Source organism: Pleurodeles waltl, chromosome 12, assembly GCF_031143425.1.
Source record: "Pleurodeles waltl isolate 20211129_DDA chromosome 12, aPleWal1.hap1.20221129, whole genome shotgun sequence".
Classification (NCBI taxonomy): domain Eukaryota; kingdom Metazoa; phylum Chordata; class Amphibia; order Caudata; family Salamandridae; genus Pleurodeles; species Pleurodeles waltl.
The window spans coordinates 71,478,987-71,505,792 of NC_090451.1; the positions used below are offsets into that span (position 1 = coordinate 71,478,987).

The following is a 26,806-nucleotide window of genomic DNA, read 5'->3' on the forward strand; positions in this document are numbered from 1 at the left end:
GGACACAAAAGCCCTTGTTAAAATGTTTTCATAATCACACACAAAAAGTCTGTTTGGAGAATTAGAAATGTATGCCCTCTGCGTGGCTCAGTAAAGCTGACTAATAACTCACTGAACCCAGGCGATACTTAGACCCACTAGTGCTGGTAGCAACATTACAATCCGGGGGCACAGGGCTTTACACCGGATCCCCTTTCGGAGACTTCCGTATCCAGCCCATCCCCTTTGCCCAGAGCAGCTCTATAATGCTTGGGTGAAACTCACCCATTTTCTGAGTTGTGCTCATCTGCTTTGGCAGTCATAGGGCATGCTGCTTCAATCACAGGCCAATACACACCCCTTGGACTAGTTGGAACGTATCCGCTGGGGACCGAGGGATCCGAAGCCTAAAGTGTAGTCAGATACAAAGTGGAGCAGCGCACACAAACTTTTGAACTGGTTGGCTCGGTCACCAGAGATGTATAAACTGCATGCCTTAGCCAATACTTTGTTAATTGTCCACCATCTCAAAACCCCAGAGGCATACATACCTATGTAGTACTAGAAAACTCCAGCCTAGGAATGGAACATTGTTTGTTGCTATTCTGCCTCCAGATACCCTACTTTTAGGAAGCCTGAGGAGTTGCCTTGCTTCTGTGGACCCTGGTTAGAGAAAGACTTGCCTGCTTACCGAGGAGCTGGGCTGCAGTTGCCAGGAGGCTTGACCTAATCGACAGTTAGAACTGCAAAAGGCTCAGCTGACTAGAAGGCTTGCATGGCCTGCTCAATGGGCTGAGTAGGCTATGTGGTTGCCACAACACAGCTGCCAAAGAGGATGCAAGCTCTACATATAATGAGGAACCTTTCGGTATAGAGAAGCCTGTGCGGCGCCTAACATATCCGATACCCTTTTGGTACCTGAACCCTCTTCTTCGCGAACCCTAGACATAAGGCAGTCAGTGCCAGTAGGAGGCCCAGTTCTTACAGCTGGAGGATGCCTGAAGATGGAAACTTTAAACCATCTTTATATCTGGAGATAGTGGGCACAGAGCCCCATAACGTGGAATATCGCAAGGGTTTTTTTTTGGATGTAGCTTCTTTTTTAGCTGAACTATTTGTTTACATGCTAAATAAATAAATCCCCTTTCCTCTTAAAATACAAAGGACTGACTGGGCATAGAAGTCCTTGAATGTTATTAACAGTGCCACACTGAATCGTGGTTTCTAACTCCCTAAACCACTGGAGTAAGTCCTGACTGCTCATCGTCACTGCACCGACAAAGTCAAAAGCCTAAGGGTAGTATAATGGCTATCCAATCCAAGTGCACCAGCATTGTGGCACAGTTACCTACAAAGGATTCTACTAAACAGCCACCGTCTGCCCAGGGTTAGTCTCAAAGAAGCTATGAAATCCGAACTGTGGTTTAAAAACTTGAAGCTTAGGCAAACATTTGGAAAGGAGACAGGAAAATGGTTTATTCCGAATTCCCGATGGAAAGTACAATGTCAATAATTTGCTGCAACAGCACTTTTTCAGCCTCGCTATAAGAATTATTGCTTTATTTAACAGAGCACATACTGGGAGTGCAGAATTATTAGGCAAGTTGTATTTTTGAGGATTAATTTTATTATTGAACAACAACCATGTTCTCAATGAACCCAAAAAACTCATTAATATCAAAGCTGAATATTTTTGGAAGTAGTTTTTAGTTTGTTTTTAGTTTTAGCTATGTTAGGGGGATATCTGTGTGTGCAGGTGACTATTACTGTGCATAATTATTAGGCAACTTAACAAAAAACAAATATATACCCATTTCAATTATTTATTATTACCAGTGAAACCAATATAACATCTCAACATTCACAAATATACATGTCTGACATTAAAAAACAAAACAAAAACAAATCAGTGACCAATATAGCCACCTTTCTTTGCAAGGACACTCAAAAGCCTGCCATCCATGGATTCTGTCAGTGTTTTGATCTGTTCACCATCAACATTGCGTGCAGCAGCAACCACAGCCTCCCAGACACTGTATAGAGAGATGTACTGTTTTCCCTCCTTGTAAATCTCACATTTGATGATGGACCACAGGTTCTCAATGGGGTTCAGATCAGGTGAACAAGGAGGCCATGTCATTAGATTTCCTTCTTTTATACCCTTTCTTGCCAGCCACGCTGTGGAGTACTTGGACGCGTGTGATGGAGCATTGTCCTGCATGAAAATCATGTTTTTCTTGAAGGATGCAGACTTCTTCCTGTACCACTGCTTGAAGAATGTGTCTACCAGGAACTGGCAGTAGGACTGGGAGTTGAGCTTGACTCCATCCTCAACCCGAAAAGGCCCCACAAGCTCATCTTTGATGATACCAGCCCAAACCAGTACTCCACCTCCACCTTGCTGGCGTCTGAGTCGGACTGAAGCTCTCTGCCCTTTACCAATCCAGCCACGGGCCCATCCATCTGGCCCATCAAGACTCACTCTCATTTCATCAGTCCATAAAACCTTAGAAAATCAGTCTTGAGATATTTCTTGGCCCAGTCTTGACGTTTCAGCTTGTGTGTCTTGTTCAGTGGTGGTCGTCTTTCAGCCTTTCTTACCTTGGCCATGTCTCTGAGTATTGCACACCTTGTGCTTTTGGGCACTCCAGTGATGTTGCAGCTCTGAAATATGGCCAAACTGGTGGCAAGTGGCATCGTGGCAGCTGCACGCTTGACTTTTCTCAGTTCATGGGCAGTTATTTTGCGCCTTGGTTTTTCCACACGCTTCTTGCGACCCTGTTGACTATTTTGAATGAAACGCTTGATTGTTCGATGATCACGCTTCAGAAGCTTTGCAATTTTAAGAGTGCTGCATCCCTCTGCAAGATATCTCACTATTTTTGACTTTTCTGAGCCTGTCAAGTCCTTCTTTTGACCCATTTTGCCAAAGGAAAGGAAGTTGCCTAATAATTATGCACACCTGATATAGGGTGGTGATGTCATTAGACCACACCCCTTCTCATTACAGAGATGCACATCACCTAATATGCTTAATTGGTAGTAGGCTTTCGAGCCTATACAGCTTGGAGTAAGACAACATGCATAAAGAGGATGATGTGGTCAAAATACTCATTTGCCTAATAATTCTGCACTCCCTGTATACGTATAAATTGAACTCAACGGTAGCATACTGCTACAATCTATGCATCAAAAAAGTCAGCCAGGTGGCCCAGTGTTTAACCAGCATAAATAGTGTGTATAGTCTAAGTTGACTGAAAGTAATATATGAGCAACAGTAAACATATCCTAACACATTTAAGGATAATTAGACCCATCAAGTAGATTGTTAATGAATGCTCTGATTCTGTAAACCCCCGACCTTTAGAACGATTAGAAAAAGAAGGAGTTTTATTCATTTCTTTCACAGTGTGGTAGACCATGTTCAAGTATAAACTGGAGTAGTGGAACCTTTCCAAGTCATAAGGCCGAGTCCCAACTCTTGCTAAAAAAGCAATGAATATGGTTTTGACATCCACTCCATCAGGTATAAAATCAGTCCCTATAATCACATCTTACACTACAACAATAAATAGGGTCTTTGGAGATGGCACAGGATTGAAATTGATTTACTTATTGAAATATGTGCGGAAAAGAAAGTAAGAATAACCATAACAATATTTTTGCCTTGCACAGCATCGGGTTTTCTCTTTTGTCTTCTTTCCCTGCATTCGTTTAAACAATAACTAAACCGGTTAGGCTGTGTAAATAACACAAATGAAGTCGCATGTGACGGCACAATTTCGAGTTCGAAATAAAAACTGGAAGAGATTGTATGATAAAGAAAATTGGGGGTTATTCTAACTTTGGAGGAGGTGTTAATACGTCCCAAAAGTGACGGAAAAGTGACGGATTTACCACCAGCCGTATTACGAGTCCATTATATCCTATGGAACTCGTAATACGGCTGGTGGTATATCCGTCACTTTACCGTCACTTTTGGGACGGATTAACACTCCTCCAAAGTTAGAATAACCCCCATAGTCTTTCTATGAATGAAAAAACTAATTACTACGCACACATACCAATGTGATGAACAATTCATTAGCAAATTCAACAAACTGTTGCATTTGCAAAGCAAGACTGTGAAAATATCAGGGATTTTGATGCAATTTCATAAATATTGGAGTGTAGATGGGTTGTCAAAGTGAGCGGAGCAGTGATTCAGATTCATCTCAAGACTTCACTTTTTAAACAGTTCTCTCTGTGCGTTTAATGCCATTTCGGTACGTAAATAAAATGGATAGTAAGTTGAGAGTTAAGCAATTTCTCTCCATTACCTTGGAGGCCCTTTGGAAGGTCCATTGTTTTCACCAACTCTTCTGCAATATCAAAAGCATTGAGGCCACTCAGTTTCTTCTCCCAGAACAACTGTTTAAGAAATATACAAATAGTTTATTAGATGTTCCTTGCTGCGATGGGTAAATACTTTGAAGCCAAAGAATTCCCTTAATTGTAAGTATACTTTTGCAAACGGAAGTGCAGAAATAGTCTTCGGGATAAGCAGTTGATACAGTGGTGGTTGCTCATGGTGTGTTTCCTAACCCTGTGCTCAATCACCCAGTTGAGCAGACTACAATGTTAGAAATCTTATCACACTCTTTCTGGCAGTCTAATGCTACCCATTTAACAGCAGAAGCCAAACTTCCATTTAGATCTTGTCAATCGCCTCACCCCCCCTAATAAAATTTTGAACTAAGTGCACCAGTGCTGTATACCATTCTTTTTATATTCAGGGATGTGGAATTCCTATCGCCCACGCCCGGGGACATCTGGTTTGGGGTCAAGGGCAACAAGTTTTTATGTTTACTTTGTCCTTGGGACAAGTAGGCCCAACCCCCTGCAGCACAAACCCTTTGGCTGCCTGTTTACAGAGAGTAGAACTCTCTGTAGTTGAGGTAATGTGTTTCCAAAAGATAATGCTGTTCGAACTTGTATTTATGGTTCATTATTTGAAAGCCTTCATTATTAGGGTGAGTGCTGTAAATAAATGTTTTAAGGTCACACTTCACTACTGACGTTGGTTCCAGTACAAAAAAAAAAACGTGTACACACATGTTTGAAAGGTTTAGACTAAGAGGCTAAGTATAATGCTCCCAGAATGCTCTCTGGTTTTATGCAAATGAAGTGTCATTTAGTAAAATGTGTTGATGCATGCTAGTATTTCCCAAAAATATTTCTAATGGAAAATCAGTGTAACCATTTTCAACACGATTATGGGAAGCATGAAAATAAACAAACACTGACAAAGCCAACTGATCTGACATATTTTTATAAGTCTTTTAGTTTCATCAATCCGTGTCTTGTTTTGACATGGCTTTTGTAATACTTTATTGTTGTGGGAGCTACCAGGCCCTCAACATTGTAACAAACACTGGCAAAACCCCCTAAAATGTTTTTGAACGCTAAAAGCACAAGTTGCCACCAGCGGCATAACAAAGGCCCCACAGCCGCCCTCCAGGGGGCCCCTTCAGCACAGCATCTGCCCTGAGTGAGTCTGGAGAGGGGGCTCCTCCATGTTCTTTGCAAAGGGGCACCCTCCAGTTTCGTTACGTCACTGATTGCCACTGTAGTTCCCGACACTGAACAAACTACTTTGTGTGGCAATATGCTCCTTGTGGTAGAGCAGAATGCGATCACTCACAGTAAAGCCAGCCGAAAGAGAGAGAAATAGAAGTTTAATAAAAACAAAATGTCTTTGTTAACACCAGACCTAATTAGGGACCAAGACCCACATGTAGGTAGCTTTTTGCATGTCGCAAACAGCGACTTTCGCTGTTTGCGACGTGCAAAAAGCACATTGCGATGCACAAGCCCAGTTTTGCGATTCAGTAACCTGGTTACCGAATCACTAAACGGGTTTGCGACTCGCAATTAGTAAGGGGTGTTCCCTTCCTAATTGCGACTCGCAGTGCAATGTAGGATTGTTTTGTGACCGCGAACGTGGGCGCAAACCAATCGCAGTTTGCACCCATTTCAAATGGGTGCTAACACTTTCGCAAAAGGGAAGGGATCCCCATGGGACCCCTTCCCCATTGTGAATGTCACTGCAAACATTTTCTCAGAGCAGGCAGTGGTCCTGTGGACCACTGCCTGCTCTGAAAAAGTTAAACGAAAACGTTTCATTTTTCGTTTTTGTTATGCATCTCGTTTTCCTTTAAGGAAAACGGGCTGCATTACAAAAAAAAAAAAACTGCTTTATTGAAAAGCAGTCACAAACATGGTGGTCTGCTGTCTCCAGCAGGCCACCATTCGCGAAGGGGTCGCAAATTGCGACCCACCTCATGATTATTCATGAGATGGGCATTTGTGAAGCCCTTGCGAATCACAGATGGTGTCAAGGACACCATCCTACATTCAGATTTGCGACTCGCAATTTGCAGGTCACAAATCTGAACCTACCTACATGTGGCCCCAAATTCTTAAAGAAAGTCACAAAAGTGCACCCATGGTATATGTCGTACCCCTGTAAAATATTTGTGAACTGTATTTTAGCATGGGTAAATACGATGTGTAGATTTGCTCAATCTATTGAGCATTTGCAAGTTCATTTTCCCTCCAGCCACTTTCTTCCCAACCCTGGAAGAAGTTCTAATTCTGCCATTGTCAGGAGTAAATGTCCAACCTTTCTTATTATGGGAAAATATTAGAGAGAAGCTGGTAAAAATCTTTAAAACATGCAGGTTAGTAGGTTTGCAGACTCAAAGGCATTCCAGCCCTGGAACTATTGCTTACTGCTTCCTCCAGCCCCAGTATGCAGATCTGCAGAAAGGTGGCAAAATAAGGAAATTGCTACAGTAGGGATTGAAACTGCAAGTATTCAAGCCCTACTATGGTAGTAGCCCTGGCATAATCAGAGAGGCTATTAATTGCGGCCATAATTTGTCGCCACACTACATGGCACCAAAGGGACAAGTAGATCTTTTTACAGGACAAGTAGATTTGAGAAGCAACCTGTCCCCTGGACAAGTAGATATTTTAATAAATTCCACACCCCTGTATATTGCACACAGAAAAAGAACTGGCAAAGCAAATAAGTCTCACCTCTAAAATAAGGTTCCTAAGCTATTGGGTTTGTCAATTCTTGTTTGCACTGGTACTAGCAAAAATGAGAAAATAAAAAATGGCTACTGGTACATCATGACACATATGCAGTCAATTTGTAATGTGTTTTGTCAGAAAAATATTCCAAAATAGCCACTTAGGTATTACACCAAAGTACAGGTCTATGCACCATCTTGAAATGGTTTCTCTAAATTGAACAGCTTTCAAAGACGGCTGCTGGTGCCTCACTGTGCATTGCCTGAAACGCACAAGGGGTTATTTTGGCTGCTCCATCACCTCTCTGTGATATAACACATAAATGTTATATTTAATTTAAGTTCCAATAAAGCCAAACGCATTTTAGGGAGTTAATTTAAAGAGCATCAAAATAAAGCCTAGAGACCTGGTCGGAGTGTGCTGATAAAAAAAGATATATAAAGAGAGAGAGAAATTAAAAGGAAAGAAGTGGGGGGTAGTATTTAAGGGGAGGGAGGGTTGCAAAAAACCAATTGGGTAGAAATTCAGATTTTTAAAAAAACGGCCCGCCAATGGAGCATGAGGCTGTAGCGAGCGAGGAAAGCCATCATCTAATTCAGTACGAAAAGACAATGAAATAATTATTAGCTCCCTAATGTCCGCTGCAAAAAGGGCATAACTGATCCAATCAAAAGGACAGTAAAAATAACAGGTATTGTCTGGAAGGAGTGCGCAATGCGCAGCAATAGGTAGGAAAGCCATCTGATCAGGAGCATCAAACTGAGATAGAGAAAGCCATCTAATCAGGAGAAAGAAGGCGGACCCAAAGCTCACTCTAATTATCGTACTATACACACAGGTCACCTAGCACAAACACCTAAAACCATATGCAGATGAGAGGTAAAAAGAACTAAGGAAACAACTGTCGCTCTGAAACACTGCGGGGCAATAGAACCATGGACTTCCTTAAAACAAGGCGTCTGTTTTTTTTTCTTACGTGTTTTTTTCGCTGTAAAAAAGGAGAATAAAAAAGTGGCTTTCCAGCAATGTTGTTCTGTGCATTTTAAACCCTCTTTCTAATTTTGGATTTTGTTAATATATATTTACATCGTGTCAAATAATTGTTTTGACGATTAGTCTCTTGGTTGATAAAGTTGTTAAGGAATCCAACAAGTGGGTGAACAGTAGGTGTTAAAAGGTTACTATTGAAAATTCAATGATGCACAAGAGATGTTTCAGTGGACAGCAAAAACCCACCGCATATGTCCACAAACTGCAGCAATTATGAACTCTCAGAGCTCAGGCACAAGAAGCTCTAACCTGGCGCGGCTGGTCCACAGCTTTCTGGGGATCACTCTTCACTTTGTTGCTGGGGTGGTTGGTGACCTTAGTGACAGGCTGTTTGAAGATGGATGCAGTCTGTCTCACAGGGAGAGCAGTGTTCAAATCGGGTTTTCCCTGAAAAACAGAACACTCCATAAATAGTAGAAAAATGCAGCAGTTGTATGTATGTGTATATATGTTTTTAATTTGTTATGCTTTTGGGGAACCAACAGATACGAGTCACACTAACTTCACTTTGTGAGTTACTTATTGAGATGCGATAGATATCCACAAATGCTTCCAGAATGCATTTCTACAGACATGTGCTTTAATACTTTCCAACATAAACATGGTGATTAGTTCATCAGATAAACTTTTGTGAAAATGCCAACCTATAAACCAAAGCTAGCGTACTCCAACCACACCAAGGTCTCTCCGTATACCTGTTTAATGGAAAGAAAATGTTTTCCCCGAAAGGTGCACACCTTTCAAAATTAAAAATATCACTGCTTATATCACATATAGAAAGGCAATTGCGGCCCTAAATTGATCACAGAATACAGGCATGAAATTCCCTTAAGAAAAGGTCAGTTGTTACTCTACCACAATTCTATACGCACACACTCAATAGTTATGTACAGTGCAGAATTAACAAATGACACTTGTAGCACTTTATATGTCACTGAGAATTTCTGCTCTATAAATTTCAACAAAATATGTTTATTTGCCACATCCTACGCCCCATATTTCAAAAAGCATTGAAAAAAAACAACCAGATATGGATTGTCAGCACTGTGGATTAACGAAACTGACTACACTTTCGCCCTTCGAAGGGGGGTTCGGGGGTGTAAATGACCAACGTGGGTGATAATGACATCTCATAGCACAATTCAGCCACAACACGGCAGCAGCTGGTTGTTTATAAACAGTGCAGAGACTCAATTTCACTAGATTACTTGGCACAAACCCAAAAGGGTCCAATCAGCAGGAGTCTTGAATTTAAGGTCCGAGTTCGAACCTGGCAACAAGAGAACCCATTGTTGGAGTCCCATGTTAACAGACAATCGGGGCAATGTCAATCTTTTGGGGTTTTTTAAACTTCATTTAGTTGTGTGTACGCTTGAGTCATGCACGGAAATCATAGTACACTGCCAGCAGAAGCAGTTGCTGCTCAGCTGTGGATCTTGCACTGCTACCCACGTTCAACCTGCGTTCTGTTAATGAAGCGACAGCAGCAAAGACATAAGAATGGGCACTGTAGTGAAGGGGTAGGTGGTGAAAAGGGAAGTGAGAAGACCAGGGGGAACAGAGAAGAAAGTGCTGCACTGACCCAAACCGAATGACACCCAATTTAGCGGGGTCAGAATGAGCGACCCTCGCCATTACTTGAACCTGCGACCCTGTGGGTGGAGGAAGTCACACGTCACAAACACAGGACCGCTCTGCAAAAGCAGGTTTAAGGTTCAAGTTGCTTTGTTTATGCTTTAAAAAAAAAAAAAAAAGAGAGAACAGAAATTTCACACTACTGTTTTATAATTATTTTTTGTGTACAACATTTGAATTGCAGTAGGTTTGTGGTGGTGGTTGGGAACTAGAGCATAGGCGCCTGCAGCAGTCACATCCCACGACTAGTTCTTACTTTCACTTGATTTGTGCCGTCGTAGCGCAACCTCTGACGAGTCTTGTTAACCTTGCTCATCAGCATCTTTCCCGTCCGGAAATCAAACGTTCCCAGGTCCATGGAGTTGCCAAGGTAACGTGCTAACTGGGGTTTGCTACGAAACTTCTTCCCACTAGGGCTAACAGAAAAAAGGGACATCACGTTATAGACAGATAAACATGAAACAGTCTTAAATATACACTGATTTGCAGGGGGCGGTTTTTTTTCCAGTTACACATCAGATGAGAAAAAGATTAGGTCCGATATGACATCGGGAAAGTTAATATGGGTTTGGTATTAGCAATTACACGAACCACATCCCCATTCACCTCCGGCCCTCTCCAACAAAGGTACAAACAGAAAGGATATACTTCGTAGCCCCCCTTCAATATTCTGGAACAAAGTATTTTGTAGTCTTGATCACTGCTGCCCACAGAACCCTAAAGTGCGCACCGAATAAAGTAACAGAAGGTACAAATAAAAGAACAAATGTACTAACGTTGTTATAAAATAAACAAAAACTTCTATGCTTGGGGACAGGTTTCAGAAAAGGCAGAAAGCAGTTACATAATCGAAATATTGCTATTCATGTGGTTTAAAAAGTGTAAATGAAACAACTGGCAAAGACTGCAAAAAATTGGATATGGTTATTAGCTGGCAAAAAGCAAGGGAAAACAAAAATTCGGTTTTTTTTTACACAAAAAAAAAAAAAAACACAATGCGAGTCAGCAACGGAACGCAATAAATGAACACACTGAAAGCTAGACATTTTAGTCTAGATTATGTACCTTGATGCTATAGACTTCTTTGAGGGTAGAAGACATAACTAAAAAGTCTGGAAACCCCACCAGTCACAAACAGAAAAAGCAAACAAAAAGTTATACAAGTAGAAAGTGCTTCAACGTATATGTATCTTGAGTGGTTTGAAAGAAGTCAAAAACTTAACTCGGTAATGGGCATCCTTCAACACTGCGCTACCAATCAACCACGACTCAATCCAAAAGTAGCCAGGAAGTATTAGAGGTTAATGTATCATATCCACTGAGAGCCACACTATGCAGCTAGGCGAAATGAAACCAACTACTGTGATTAAAATTAGACAGGACTGATGTGCTCACGGAACAGAGCTGTTTACAACAAATCATGTCTCTAACATAAGGACAATCTAGAATACAAAGTAAGCTGGAGAAAAACATCTGTTCGCCGACTGGCTGGCAGGAGAAATGAACATCTTCAAATGCGCAAATAAATGAGACGGAAAACGCAAGCACCCCTGTAAAGATACCCCCCTCTTCAATTGACAACGCTTAAAATAATGCAACCCAAACTAGTCTCCTTGTGAGTAGGGGAGTCACAATGTAAACTACAACTTAGCAAGGGTCATGTGCAATTGTTTTGATTACTGGAAATGCACATACCCTAGCATATTTCACTAAGATGTTGGCTCTGTGGTGTGTAGGAGGGCTACTCAAACATGCTTGTACCTAACCCTGTTCAAAGTTTATCCATTCCCTTCTGTTCAAGCGACCAGGACTGGAACAGTGACTAAGCGGAGATCATTTTATCAATGGTAGAAACAGTTTGGGAGGACAGTGAGAATACAGACCAACAGTAGATCGTGGTCTCTCAAACAAAGTCAGCAAACAGAACCACACAATTTAAAAACTTCAACGTTGCCCCCTCACTTCACCACTTCAAACGTATTTAGGGTAAGCACTGTCAAAGGAAGGCGGGCCCTGCACGTATAACACCTCAAAGGGAGATGAGGCAATGTAAATTTTATTCTATTATATCTTCTTTAAAAAATAACGAATATAACATTCAGAATTGAGGGGCCGGTGCCAGCAGAGTGAGAAAAGTGTAAGATTTCAAATGTCACTGCTAGCAGAACCCGTGAGCCAAGACGACAGCATCCACTACCACTGGAGCCAACTGTAATCAGGTCATAAACAGCCAAAATGTATCTAAGGGCCAGAAGAGTAGATCACAGTGAACTTACATCTTCAAACATCTGGCAAATGAAATGCTCACTTATACTGAGGAGGCACTTTAAACACAACTGTACTCATCCACTGACTGTCTCTGCAGATGCAAGTGCAGCTACTGTGTGCTTTACTGTACAATAGGTGATAGGATGTAAAAAGCACATATCAGATCTTTATGTGTAGACGAATGTAAGTTCATCTAATGGAGTTTAACTGTGAGTAATAAGTGAACCTGTTATTTTGCCAGAGGTGGCTTGAACCACTGGTGGGAGATAATTTTTAAAAAAGTATAGAGATTAACACAAAACATTTAACCAAGTGCTTCATTTCAGCTGCTCTATAAATTTAAATAAAAAACGCAACTTAGAAAAAAGAACGGACAATATGTAAACAATATATGAATGGGAACCTTTTCTTTACCTGCTTGTAAACCCTGCATCTCTGTGCACCAAGCAAACAAGGATGGAGGAAACAAAAGGAAAAAGAAAAGTTTTAAAAAAATAAAATGAAAAGTTTTGTGACATTTCTTCACATCAAAATACACACAAATGAATATAAAAAGTATTAGTTCTTACAGCCCATTCTTTTGAGCCCCACATCAGGAAATTACTCAATTTTTTCTCTCACTTCATGTTCTTCGGGTGGACATTGGGGTCTATTTGCTGCAATCTGCCGTCAGAATAGCCAGTCCCATTTTATCATTTAAGCGTAAATGTGAAGCCTACCCTAAGATCTGATATAACCAAAAAAACACGAATAAATTCAAGTATGAAAATGGAGTGAGATCCCACTCGTAAAAAATAGTTAGCAATCGGTTGTGTTTAACGAACATCAGCACCAAGGGCTGGGACCAACGTTTTTCTGTTGACCAGGGTGGGAAGTGGTAAAGCTCTCAAGCTGCGGATCGTGGCGCCGATGACTGTACCCGTTCTACAGTCCATTACTCAGGTCATCAGAGGCCGACTAATGAACCGTCCCAACTTGATTCCCTCGAGCAATGAACGTCAGGCAAGCAACTGTTTCTCTAGATTAAATTCAACCACCTGTTTCCTTCAACGCCGGGTGAAATCAGAAGCATTTTTTTGCCCCTGGAGAATCAAGCTTACCCCGGTGAGAGAAGATCAACCTTTCCATCCCCTACGGGACCTCAGATCAACATCTGTCAGCTCCCTCCAAACACCACATACAGTGTCATATCATCTTTTTTCACACCACTGAGGTCAAGTGAATAACTGCACGCTCGTTTAAAGTCAAGTTAGATCACTTTGTTTCACCCAGTTCAGCTCCCCCTAAAAGATCACACTAGCCATTAAATCTCCAATAACCCAGATCATTAGGCAACACCCCCCTCCCCCAAAAGTCCGAGCGGTGCCTCATGGTACTTATTATATTGCAACTGTAGTTATACAGCGCATACTGCCCCTGACCAGGCGTTGAAGCACTTTTCGGCGAGTAGCACGCTACTCCCACACCCAAAAGGATTAGTGGCGGATTAGTATAGGGAAATAAGAGTATGGTATTAGTAAAGGTAAATATGAGTTAATGTGAGCACTGGACTCCAGTCCATTAGTTGGATTGCATAGAATAATGGAGGGACAGAAGAGGGAAGAATCCAGAAAGTGTTAATTGGGAGATCATAATAGCAAGTTGAGGTCTGGGGTGAGCAAAGGAGAGATGGGAGAGGAAATAGCCTGTAGAAAGGGATTAGGGAGATCATAGTAGTAAAACGGTTTGGGATGAGTCAAAGGAGAGATGCATCCTTGCTGCCGGTCAGGCGGCATCAGCCTGTGGAGAGAGTGGGTGGGTTGAGCCCCAGTGCCGCCGCAGCCCGCACATTCACCTATAGTAATAGACATCGCTCTTGCCGGTGGACAGACCCGTCTTTCTGGTCACTTCTTCCCTTTTCCAGCCCTGGGGGAGAGCTGAGCACTCCCACCTCTTCCTGTCCATCCCGGCGGCCTCCAGGGCTGCGTCCGCGGCTCCCACCCGGGGAGGGTCTCCGGTTTATTCTCCGTGTTCGGCGGTACGCGGGGATCACCGTCTCCGCCGTGCAGCAGCCTTCAGAGTCGGGAGAGCAATAGCCCCTGGCACACGACCCCCGTAAGCCTCTCCACACAGCCGCCTCCAACCCCTCCCCCTGTAACTCCCTCACTCCGCCCTCGCGACGCTCCCGCTATTCACACCGCCAGCCTGTCCTCTGACCGGTGCCGGCTCTCCACACAACGGCAGTGGCCCTCCCCTCACACCGCCCCGCTCGCCGCTTCGTGCCGCCCCCGGCTCCGCCCCCACGCGCACCCCTACTTCCTGCCTACTCTAACGGCAGACCTCCGAGGGACTCGGCTGCTGGTCCGATGCGAGGCCTTGTTCGCCATCTTACAATTTGCATTTCCACTGCCATTTGTTCGCTGGTATTCAAGTATTGGAAACTGCGTCATCGCCTTCTTCATTTATATTGACTAATTAACGACGTGCATTTTTAAGTATGCCTTTTTACTATTTAACATTGTAAAACTGTGTTATCTTAATACGAATATGTCCTTTTATCATTGAACACGTTATTTTATTAATGTGCTTCTTCCCGTTTCTAATTTCTTATAAAAGTGAACAAGAACATTTTAGTGCCGCAATGTGTTACTTTCCTTGTGAACTACACATAGTACGAGATGGCCGATCCTTTCTTCTTCCGATTGACCGCCTTTTCATTTCTTGTCCGCTTTTTGTTTCTGACAAAGCATCACGCCCCCTGCCATGTACAATAGAGTAGCTGTAACAGAAGCAAGTCTCAGAGCTACAACTAACAAAACAGATCCTTCCGCCATGAGGTCCGTGGTGGAGCTCTACGCTTGGGGTGAAAACGTAGTCCCTTCTTTGTGGCTGCCGCGTATTGTCTCGGGCCGCTGGAACAAAGCGGAGTTAGAGCCGCAAGCCGGCGTGCCTTTACTCGCTCTCTTCCTTTATGCTAAGACTTTGACGTATTTCTGCCCCAACTTTTGCGGGAAATTACAATATTGCGCATCTCGTTTTAACATGTTAGAGTACAACTCCCACCCACCCAGATTTCGCGTAATATCAGCCCACAGGCGAAATTCAAAGTTACATTGGCGTGATTCGCGTACTTACTGGCATTTCATGCTTTGTATTTTTTTTGTTGCAGAAGTTTTCAAAATTACTTCACTTGGTGTAATTGTGGGTTGCTAGTTGTAGCGCGGAATAAAAGCAACAACTCAAGCGTTGTTGAAGTTGGAGACTTTATTAGCTCACATGAATGAAGAGCCCCACGGCTGATTACTTCCTCCATCGAAGCCACCTTTGATGTTTCCAATACTGTCAGAGAAAATACTTGGAAATGTCACAGTGATTTTGTCTGTTGTCATCTGGTTCAATAAAAGATGTGTGGTTGTCTGTAGCAACAACTGGATTGTCAAATCCTGGAATTACCATAATTCTCAACCTGACCTGGACTTGCCAGCCAATTATGTTTCTCCTCTTGGCAGTCACATACATTTTGGTAATGATTCTTCTGCTCAGGCAGGTAAGTGCATCAACAAAGTAGCCCAACATGTTGATGTCCTGCTCCCCAAACACCTTTAGGCTGTCTTTTAACGGGGTGTCGTTTTCAGAAGGGAAACAAAGTAAAAAAAACTCTAGCTAAAGCTATGCAACATTGATCAGTATCTAGATCGATGCTGTTAACTCTGAGTTGTGGTTTGGGGTTTTTGCAAACATCTTGAAAGTTTTTCAACCCTGTTACACTTGTTTATTGAGTGCTGGACTGGACTAACTATTAGCCAAATTAAATTTGGATCCACATCTATAACATAAAGTTAAACTGTTCTTCTGAGTAACTTTCATTTTTTGATTCCTTGTGGAAATGGCAGAAATAGCATACATCTCATCAGGTAAATCCATAGTTGATACCCCTTATATTGGAGATTCAGCAGCCATGAGCTTGCTGGAGACCATGGACCTCTCAATGCTTTTTGTGGTGTTGATTACTTCAGATAACGTTGGGTCCCTACAACTTAGTAACCCTTCCTGAACTTTATTTGAGGCACATCTGTAAACAAATCGGTCCCTAATATATGTATCAAGCGAGTTTCAAAAATTGCATGTTGAGGCTAATTTTCTTAAGGCTGATATATACTCCTCCACAGATTCCTCGCTGTTCTGTTTGCATTTAAAGAAGTTCTAAAGTTCTAGTAATACACATGGTTCTTCTGAAAATGTGCTTGTAAGATGTGCCACGGCTTCTACATATGCATCCCACCTTCCAAAGCTATCTGAAGGAGCATCCACTTCCGGTAGGTGTTAGGATCAAATTTAGTTGCCTTACATACTATCAAGTAGTTCTCAATTGTGCAAAGCCATTGTTTCCATAGCATGGGTGGTTTGCCTGCATTTTCTAAAAATGATGTGCATATCGAGGAATATTTGTTATGGCCATGACTAATATATTAAATATTACAGCAACTGTAAGAACTGAATGTGAAAACTAAATATTGATTTAATGAGAAGGACACTAAAACTGTGATATGTGACCCTTGACCTTCCAGCTGTGACTGACAATAATGAGTAAAATGGTATTGCACAGTGACCAAACAGGTCAGCAAAAAATCAGTATCTTTAAATAATGTGCCTGTCACCGACAACAAAACAACACCGATGAAGTACCTTGTTATATTGTGCCTGTCCCTGTCAAGCTGATTGAAGAGCAATGTTGACAGGCTGACAAGTGGTGTGCATGTCACAGGAATAACAGAAGGTATCACAACGTAAGCAGTGACAAAATCCGGCACGAGCATGGCTAGCGCTGTGCGAGCCCAAATAAAGATGGCACCTCTACAATGTAAATGATGCGTGATGTCAAGTGCCTCACATGAAAGCTGAAGCGCTGGATAGAGCTGCAGCATGTGCCCGAGCTCCATAGGAGAATGCTCGAGTGCTGGAAACCTGATGAAGTGCCCCCTTCAAGCAGTCAAGACATATGGACTCAGGCAAGCGGTGATGACTGCTGCAGGATCCCAGATGTATTGTCACGCATATAGCGTAGAATAGGTCCAGAGCGCCGCACTTCTCAGAACATCAGGTATCAGGATATGGATGTCGGCGGGCATCCCTAGCTTCACCATGCTCATCACCAATTTACGATGCGTAGAATAAAAACAACAACTCAAGCGTAGTTAAAGTTGGAAACTTCTTTAGGTCTCATGAATGGAGAAGCCCACGACTGACTCCTTGCTCCGTCAAGCCACCGTCACAATCCACACTCCAACAGTCACTCCAGCTGTCCCGAATTCAGAAAAAATTGACACATTCAATGAAAACCTTAACGCTCACAGTGCATCTCGTGGTGCAGCACGAGACGCACAGGTGAATATAAATTAAAACATATAGAACATTAGTGTAAAAATTCTATCACAGGAACAATGTGAACGGACAGAATGCAAGCACCACTTGGGTTTTTGCTTCATTTTTTTACACCCACAGTAAGTCTTTGAGTCCAAAACAGACATGATGGTGCCTTTTACACTAAAATATAGTGCAAAATGTCAGTACTGCTCTTGCGTAATTTCGCATACTTTCTTAAATGTTTCATAACTACCCAAAAGGAAATTATGCAAATTTTGCACACTCTCATTAATATCGTATTCTATTTGGTGTTTGCTGTTGAAACCTTTTTCGTTTTGCAATACCATAAATGACAAGTGAGTCACTGAGCTGAATAATACTCTTCAGCAGAGGTAGAATAAAAAGCACAGGCCTAAAGTTGTATGTCAATTTTTTTTCAAGTGACAATACACCAGCGTGGATTGAATTCTAATAATTTTTTACAAGTCACATAACTATGCCCTGAGAAATGTTCTGCCTTTTCAATCGGAACATCTAGTCTTGCCATAAAACACCAACCGTTTTTCATGGTTTGAGATTCTTAAAGGATCCAAGCTGCTTTTTGAATAAGATTTTGAGTACTATCTTCTACATATTTTAGGTCTGCTTTTGACATCACAGCTTGCATATCGACCTATTGCTAATAATGTACAAAGACCAAGCTTTAGGACTGCCCCCTTTTAACGACGTGGAAGGGTTTTTGACAGCAAAGCTGCCAAGCCTGCCTGTTACAAACAATATACATAGTGTTGTTTCAGTCAGCCTGTTTCAGCCACTGGATTCCTTTAACCATCCTCCTTCAGCCATTGGTGTTGACTGAGAGTCACGTTTGCTCAGACAGTGGTGTATCCTTCTGCCCTCATTCAAATGCTTGCATTGAACTGCAGGAGGGACTCCTTTACAACTATAAGTCTTCTGAGTTCACTCCTGCTTGCTCCTTCCTGTGTACTTCACTCGGCAACACTGCATTCTTTAGCACATTCAACCCAGAACTATTGGCTTTGTCAGTGCTTGTTTAACATGGCAATTCTTCTGTTTTCTTTATTAACCATTTAAGAGTTTAATCAACGTGATTTAGTTTTAAGTTGTTTTTACTAGTAGATTCTATTTTCTCTTTATGTTTTAAGGGCGAATAACACAGATTTGCTTCTTTGCGCCCTTTTTTTTTTTTTTTTGGCTGGGGCGTGTCATGAAATTACCAGCTATGCTACTAAAGTACTGTCATGTGGGAGTATTTTGTAGCCCCCTCTACAGGGAGTGCAGAATTATTAGGCAAGTTGTATTTTTGAGGATTAATTTTATTATTGAACAACAACCATGTTCTCAATGAACCCAAAAAACTCATTAATATCAAAGCTGAATATTTTTGGAAGTAGTTTTTAGTTTGTTTTTAGTTTTAGCTATGTTAGGGGGATATCTGTGTGTGCAGGTGACTATTACTGTGCATAATTATTAGACAACTTAACAAAAAAAAATATATACCCATTTCAATTATTTATTATTACCAGTGAAACCAATATAACATCTCAACATTCACAAATATACATTTCTGACATTCAAAAACAAAACAAAAACAAATCAGAGACCAATATAGCCACCTTTCTTTGCAAGGACACTCAAAAGCCTGCCATCCATGGATTCTGTCAGTGTTTTGATCTGTTCACCATCAACATTGCGTGCAGCAGCAACCACAGCCTCCCAGACGCTGTTCAGAGAGGTGTACTGTTTTCCCTCCTTGTAAATCTCACATTTGATGATGGACCACAGGTTCTCAATGGGGTTCAGATCAGGTGAACAAGGAGGCCATGTCATTAGATTTCCTTCTTTTATACCCTTTCTTGCCAGCCACGCTGTGGAGTACTTGGACGCGTGTGATGGAGCATTGTCCTGCATGAAAATCATGTTTTTCTTGAAGGATGCAGACTTCTTCCTGTACCACTGCTTGAAGAAGGTGTCTTCCAGGAACTGGCAGTAGGACTGGGAGTTGAGCTTGACTCCATCCTCAACCCGAAAAGGCCCCACAAGCTCATCTTTGATGATACCAGCCCAAAACAGTACTCCACCTCCACCTTGCTGGCGTCTGAGTCGGACTGGAGCTCTCTGCCCTTTACCAATCCAGCCACGGGCCCATCCATCTGGCCCATCAAGACTCACTCTCATTTCATCAGTCCATAAAACCTTAGAAAAATCAGTCTTGAGATATTTCTTGGCCCAGTCTTGACGTTTCAGCTTGTGTGTCTTGTTCAGTGGTGGTCGTCTTTCAGCCTTTCTTACCTTGGCCATGTCTCTGAGTATTGCACACCTTGTGCTTTTGGGCACTCCAGTGATGTTGCAGCTCTGAAATATGGCCAAACTGGTGGCAAGTGGCATCGTGGCAGCTGCACGCTTGACTTTTCTCAGTTCATGGGCAGTTATTTTGCGCCTTGGTTTTTCCACACGCTTCTTGCGACCCTGTTGACTATTTTGAATGAAACGCTTGATTGTTCGATGATCACGCTTCAGAAGCTTTGCAATTTTAAGAGTGCTGCATCCCTCTGCAAGATCTCTCACTATTTTTGACTTTTCTGAGCCTGTCAAGTCCTTCTTTTGACCCATTTTGCCAAAGGAAAGGAAGTTGCCTAATAATTATGCACACCTGATATAGGGTGTTGATGTCATTAGACCACACCCCTTCCCATTACAGAGATGCACATCACCTAATATGCTTAATTGGTAGTAGGCTTTCAAGCCTATACAGCTTGGAGTAAGACAACATGCATAAAGAGGATGATGTGGTCAAAATACTCATTTGCCTAATAATTCTGCACTCCCTGTACATGCACTGAGCACCTGGAATGTTGGCACAGCTTCTGAACTGAATGACAATGGTTTACCTTCCAGTGAACAGGTCTTTTGAACAGTAGCTCTACAGGTCAAATGTTTAAGTTGTGTGGAGAGCGGTCAATCCCACACACTGGTGGTTAAACCTAACCTTGTTAGACATGCTAACTGCTTGTAACAGATGTCCATGAGTTGAGTAGTGTAAAAGAAGTAGTCACATCAGCCATGCACTGGCTTCAAGATCATCCATTGAGGTGGTACATGGTGCTGACGGGGACAGCAGAGATCTAGATGGAAGTACAGCAGCTTCCCATGCAAGCCTAATGCAAACTCACTTATCAACACATAATGCTGGAGCTTATAACTCAAACTGCATAATGCTGGCCATCATAGTGTCGCACATGAACACACTAGATAAAATGAAGGTCTCTCTCTCTCTTGTGAGCGTTTGGCATGGTTCACCCATGAGTTTTTAATATTCATTAAGAGTTGCTGGACCATGCCAGAGGAAGTCCAGTATGCTCGGCCGAAATAGTGTGGTATGTGTGATCCTCTCTGTGCACCATCACTAGTGTCAGTTGTCTAACTTGTGTCATCCATGTGACACATCACAGCAGCCATCTTCCTCCTGATACACACCCAGTCGGCAGTTTTTCGTACAGCCACACCTGACCTTCCAAGCAGCATCGGCTGACCCTTCAAGCAGCACTGGCAGTCCCACCCGCAGCTATCACTGGACACCTGGTGTATAATAGAGACCCAACAAGAGGCTTACCACCCTCTCTGAAAGGTACCAACCACAACCTGTCGTGTGGGGCTTAGAGAGACTGCTACTGGTTGGAATGGTGTGCTCTGATTTAGTGGAGAAAGAGGCAAGTCAGGCAAGAAATTGAGGGCTGCCACCAGTAGATTCAGGTGGACACTGGAAATGCCAGTCCAGAGGAAGATGCCATACTAGGGTCTTGAGAGGACTAGTGATTGGACTGCTGTTTTGAAGTCATCGACTGGAATGAACTCGATTCCCTTAGAGTCTAATTTGGTATGAAGCTCTCTTCACAAAGGTGTTGATGTGGGCTAGAAGATTTAGGTTTTCTCAAGAGTAAATCCTAAGGATTTAGCACTTTCCACAATACATGGCTTGCGTTCAAGTGGGATTTCAATGCTCAGCTAGCTATGTGCCTGCATGGAGCAGTGTAGTGAAGACAAAAATAACTCGGTTCTATGCAGGCTGTATTTGAGATGGCATGCCAACCAGGGCTAAAGGTCTCTTCAAGATTGGTTATTTCCTGCACAAAGTTCTTCAGGCATAGGTGTGCAACAACCATGCACAGATGGAATATGTTGGCATTTCTCAGGAGTGGTAGGTCTATTCTTAAAGGAATACCACAAAATACCTCATGGATGAACCTCCACGGTGTCCATTTTGATGAACATGGTGTGTGGCATTATTCCTAATCAGTCTTGACAGACCACATCTATTTATGACACTGGAGTTTTAGCCCACAGAAAAAGACCAGAAGAGGCAACATTTCTGCTGGTCCAATCATGGTGTAGAAGATAACGTCCTTATGGAACACCATAATTGTAGAAAAGTGTCCCTTTTTGACTTGATCACCTCCACTTTTTGCCTGGTATATGATGCAATTTTGACTGAAAGTGCACTTGGTTCCTGCTAACCAGACCCCAAGTGCCAGATCTCTTTCCCTAAAATTTTACAATTGTTTCCCAATTTGTAATACCTTTGGCCCCTGTAAGTCCCTAGTAAATGGTACCCCTGGTACCTAGGGCATGGGTACCAAAGAGGGTCCACAAGGGCTGCATTGTGCCACCCTTAGGAACCCCCTCATGTAGCATATGCAGACTGGCATTGTAGTCTGTGTGTCTTGGTGCAGCTAAAAGTGAAAACACAAAATGGCACACAGCCTGTGTGGCATGTCCCTTAACACTGCATGCAATATATGTAAGTCACCCCTGCAGCAGCCCGAAGGCAGAGTGCATTATATTACATGGGAAGACATACCTGCAAGAGCAGATATGCCCCTGCTATGCCTTTGTCGATTCTTAGACATAGTGAGTGAACACGGAAGCCATTTTAAGTACATGTGCTGGACACTGGTCAGTATGTGTTCCCCAGCTACATGATGGCGTCACTGAAAACAGGGATGTCTGGTTTCAAACATCTCATATTATTGACAGTCACTGATGCCAGTGATGGATTAATACATGCACTAAGAGGGCACCTTAGAGGTGCCCCCTGAAAACCTACCAACTACCAGTGTGCATACTGACTGCTTTTAGCCAGCCTGCCACCACCAGACATGATTCTGACTCCCTAGGGTGAGGGCCTTTGCCCTTGGGCAGTCAGAAACAAAGCCTGCTCTGGGAGAGGTGTTTTCACAACCCACCCAAAAGGATGACCTTCAAATCTGCATTCTAAGGCAGGGAGCTTCAAAGAAGCCCACCGCCCTTGTTAAGCAGATCTGATGTCACTCAAAGGAGATGCTGACCACGGCTCACTTGGCACCTGGACAGGTGGGAAATGTAGTATTCAAAGAGATGTGTCCACCCCTCAGGTGAGTCCCACCCCTAAGGTGCACTGCCTGATGTGGATAGAACATCTAGAAATCTGACATCTTGGTGCTGGCAGATTTAGGAACTCTGGGACAGGGTAATGCCCACTTTCCAAGTATGTGGTCATACAGGAGGTGTAGTAACCCTAGGGGTAAGTAGCCTATTGGCTACTATTCTACACTCCCCAAAACACCCCTAAATTAGTATTTAGGGGAGCCCCTGGTACCAGGAAATCAGATCCATGCTGACCTGAATGAGGAAACTCCAGAAATGCAAAAGGCAAGAACTGAGGATCAGTGAATGACTCTGCGCCAACTCTGCAAGCCTGCCTGTGGACTTCGACAATTGTGAGAAGGACACCTCGCCACCCAGCTGCCGAAACTGCCAAGAGCCAGGAAAGACTGCCCACATTTACCCCAGCACCAGGCATTCCTGTGGAGCAGCTTCTCTATATCTTTGCAAACACCCAAGAAACCCTGAAGAGGGCTCTGGACCGCCAAAACCCGACGCCGGACAGGACCACTGCACCCGTGCTCCTTAGCCAGAGTTGAAGTAAGCCAATGGTGCCAGCATGGGCCCCAGCCTCTCCAGAGACAAAGTCAATCGTACAATTCCCCACTGCGACCTTCACACCGATGCCTGCAGCCTCTTTATGCAGGCCCCCTTCAACTGCGAATACCTCAAGTGACGGCAATCTGACGGTCCACTGTACCTGTGCACCTGGACGCCCTGAACAGAGAAGACGACCACTGGTGTCCCTGCCTCCCACAGGCTTGTGAGACTTGAGCCCACTTGTTGGTGGAGCCAGACTGGTCCCTAGCCCACGCTTGCTGCCTGTTTCTACGGACCCCACCATCACGATCGGTGACAAAAACCCAACGGTCTAAGAACCCTCTGCACACAGACCAAGAAGATGAGGACCATTGGTGTCCCTAAGTCACTGATCATTGCAAGGACTGAGTCCACTTGGTGGCTCACCCTGACTGGATCCCCAGTCCTAACCTGCAGCCTCCTTTCACCCGCACCAATCCCCATTGACTTACATTGGGCACCGACACCATACTACACCTCCGTACCCCGCGCCCGTTGTGACCTGTTGGTTTGGTCCCGTAAGTCACCGTACTATACCTGAATGCAGTACTTGTTTTTCTCGCCATAGAATAAAATTACTGCTTCTGAAAAATGCACTGTATTGACCTTTGAAATCTGAAAGTATTTGTCTTGCAAAACTTACTTACCTGATCGAATTGATTCTGGTGCTAAACATATATAAAAATACTTGGTTTTTTTTGTAAATTGGTGTGGATCTCCTTCATGAGTTCTGCGTCTTATTTATGGACTGTGTGTGTATATTTGCAGATCTCTAACACTCCTCTCTGATAAGCTTGAGGCTGCTTCTCCACACTACCCCTTAGAAGAGCACATTTCCAGAGCAAACCCCTGTCAACCTCTGTCTACTGTTAGGGGAACCCTTGGACTCTGCATATGTCATGTCTCATTTTGATATATAAAAAGCCAGCTTCCTACAATCATCATCGTAGTAAATTCTGTTTTCCATTTGAACGGACATAATAGATGATTTCAGACAAATGACAGTGAAGTAAACAAATCACAAGGTGTGTCTCTTCCTTAACAAAACTATGCCACATACTCGAATCTCCAGTAAGCGGAGATTTCTGGCTAGACCCATAAGCCCATAAAGCTGTGACCCATGTATTTTACACCAGTGATCCAACCATATCAGATTTCTTCCAGGGAGGCATCTGCCCTTTTACAAGTACCAAGACTGCGTGTTCTCAGCCATTATGAAGTTGTTAGTCTAAATCTCACTATCATCTACAGTCAAATGTGACTCCATCTCATAGCCGATGGATGCAACGTTTTCCGTCAAGTTCTGGACTGCAGCCTACCACTCTTTGTACTTTATTATGTCAAAGAAGGCACCAGAGAGAGGCTTTGGATTGTCTATATCCCATTTTTGAGGAGGAATATGGTGTTTTAAATGTGAAACAAGTTAAAATAGACACCTCTCCTAAGTATGTCCTGGTTCGCCCCACAACGTCATACAAGTAAAAGAATTAAACTGCCATTACAGCAGTGTGGCCTGTTATTTTATAAGTGTATTGGGTGTTACTTTTCTGTGTTTTTGGATCCGTCACTTACAGACTTGGGTCACCTGCACAACACATACACTACCACCACAGAAACGGATAAAGGTGGTAAAGTGCTTGTTCCTGCTACTCTTTGTAGTTGAAGATGTGTTGAAAACAATCTTGCACTAATCAACGATGGGATCGTATAGTTTCCAGAAAGCAGTACAACCTTGACATTTAGCAACACAAGTGAACCCAGACTACAGTATATTCCTGCTGTGTGAGGGATGCTTGATGGTAAAACACATGCCTTTACCAAGCATGATACGTACATTAAGGTAAGTAAAACCCAAGCCCTCCCCCTTTTCTAAATTACTAACAATCAGCGTTTTCCACTACTCACCCTTAAACCCCAAAAAAGCCTTTACCACAGCCCAAAACTTACCTTATCCTCCTTTACCACTACCCATCCATAAATGCAACCATTCCAACCTTTCCACTACCCGCCCACACCATTCCCCTTACCACTACCCACCCCTAAACACTAAAATCACCCTTACCACTCTATACATTACCTACCCATAAAATTACCTATACATCATTTTACCATCAACACCTCAAATTAACTTCACTACTATCCACCCCAAAACCTACATTTAGCTATATATATTTTTCCACAAAAACAGACGATACACTGCACTCACAGTTGGGAAACACGCATGGTAAAGAAAGTGCGGGTGTGCGTATGTGTATATATATATATATATATATATATATATATATAAAAATATTACACAAAACAGTCCCTTGCAGTGCGCTGCGCTTTCTCCTGGCTGGTGCTAGTGTCAGGGACAGACCTTCCCTTGTTTTATTTTTCCACAAAAACTGACGATACGCTCCACTCGAGGAAAGTGCCTATACAAATTTACTTCAGTGTTATTTCATCACCTCAATACCACAGACACCTTTCAACTTCTAAGTCTTGCTCACGGTTAGTGAGTGCGTTCTCTATGTATACTATTTATATTGTCCCACTGGTGCCCATAATGAGGCATTCTGGTATCCGTAGTGCTTTTTTAAAAACAATCCAAAGAGTTATTTTGCAATCTGCGTACATATTGGGTATATACATCTCTTCACTGTCATTGATTATCAATCAAATCATCACATGAAGCGAATTTTGGAACATAAGAGCGGTACAAAACAGGGATACAAACTATGCCATGACAAAACATGTATTGGTTAAACATGAGATACTATGTAATAGCAAGTACTGGTAAAAATAAGAGAAGGGGAGGTATAGAGCTGAAACCAGGACATCTGGAGTCCCGATCAATTATAAAGCTAATAATGACTAAGATACCTAAGAACTGAACGGGGACGAATCTCTTAACTACAAGGTGATAGAGAAGAAGTATGAAATGATATAATCTAAGAACCCAGTGACAGTATGAAAAAAAGAGATGAATGTGACTATGAAAAAAAGAGATGAATGTGACATGCGAATAGTAATTATGTTGAAATATGTGCAATGATGAAAAATGATATAGAGGTCTTTTCTCACAAAAAGGAGGAAAATAACATGCATAGTAGGATGGCATACTGCAAGATAAAAACTACTCAACACTGTCATTGAATAGGGCACTTAGCCCTAAAATAAGGACATTTTAGGAAGGGCTGTATCCCAGTTATAAATGTTGTGGATCCTGTACATGGATGTGTTAAGGGTCAGTGAGACCCATATTAATGAAAATGTCAGTTGAAGAAAGGTACAGGAATATAAATACAAATGTTAAATAGAGGTACAATGTGGGATGACATATGATAAACGGTCTCACTATGGAAGTAATACACGTGATATGATTGATAATCAATGACAGTGAAAATATGTATATACCCAATATGTATATGGATTGCAAATGAAATCT

At 42.6% G+C, this 26,806-nt stretch overlaps 1 protein-coding gene across 4 annotated transcripts in view; it reads right to left on the reverse strand.

Annotated features, from left to right (window-relative positions):
* Positions 1–14,253, reverse strand: part of MBD3 (methyl-CpG binding domain protein 3) — a 44,906-nt gene extending 30,653 nt beyond the window's left edge. The window contains exons 1-5 of one of the 4 annotated variants that reach the window (XM_069215856.1): positions 13,847–14,233; positions 12,427–12,447; positions 10,001–10,160; positions 8,359–8,496; positions 4,299–4,389 (exon numbers count right to left, since the gene is read on the reverse strand). In XM_069215856.1, the coding sequence (XP_069071957.1) occupies positions 4,299–4,389; positions 8,359–8,496; positions 10,001–10,160; positions 12,427–12,447; positions 13,847–13,956 (520 nt within the window). In that variant the 5' untranslated portion in view covers positions 13,957–14,233. Of the gene's footprint in view, positions 1–4,298; positions 4,390–8,358; positions 8,497–10,000; positions 10,161–12,426; positions 12,448–13,846 lie in introns of all 4 variants that reach the window. The other 3 variants (XM_069215858.1, XM_069215857.1, XM_069215860.1) reach the window with 3 other exon arrangements.
* Positions 14,254–26,806: the final 12,553 nt, after the last annotated feature.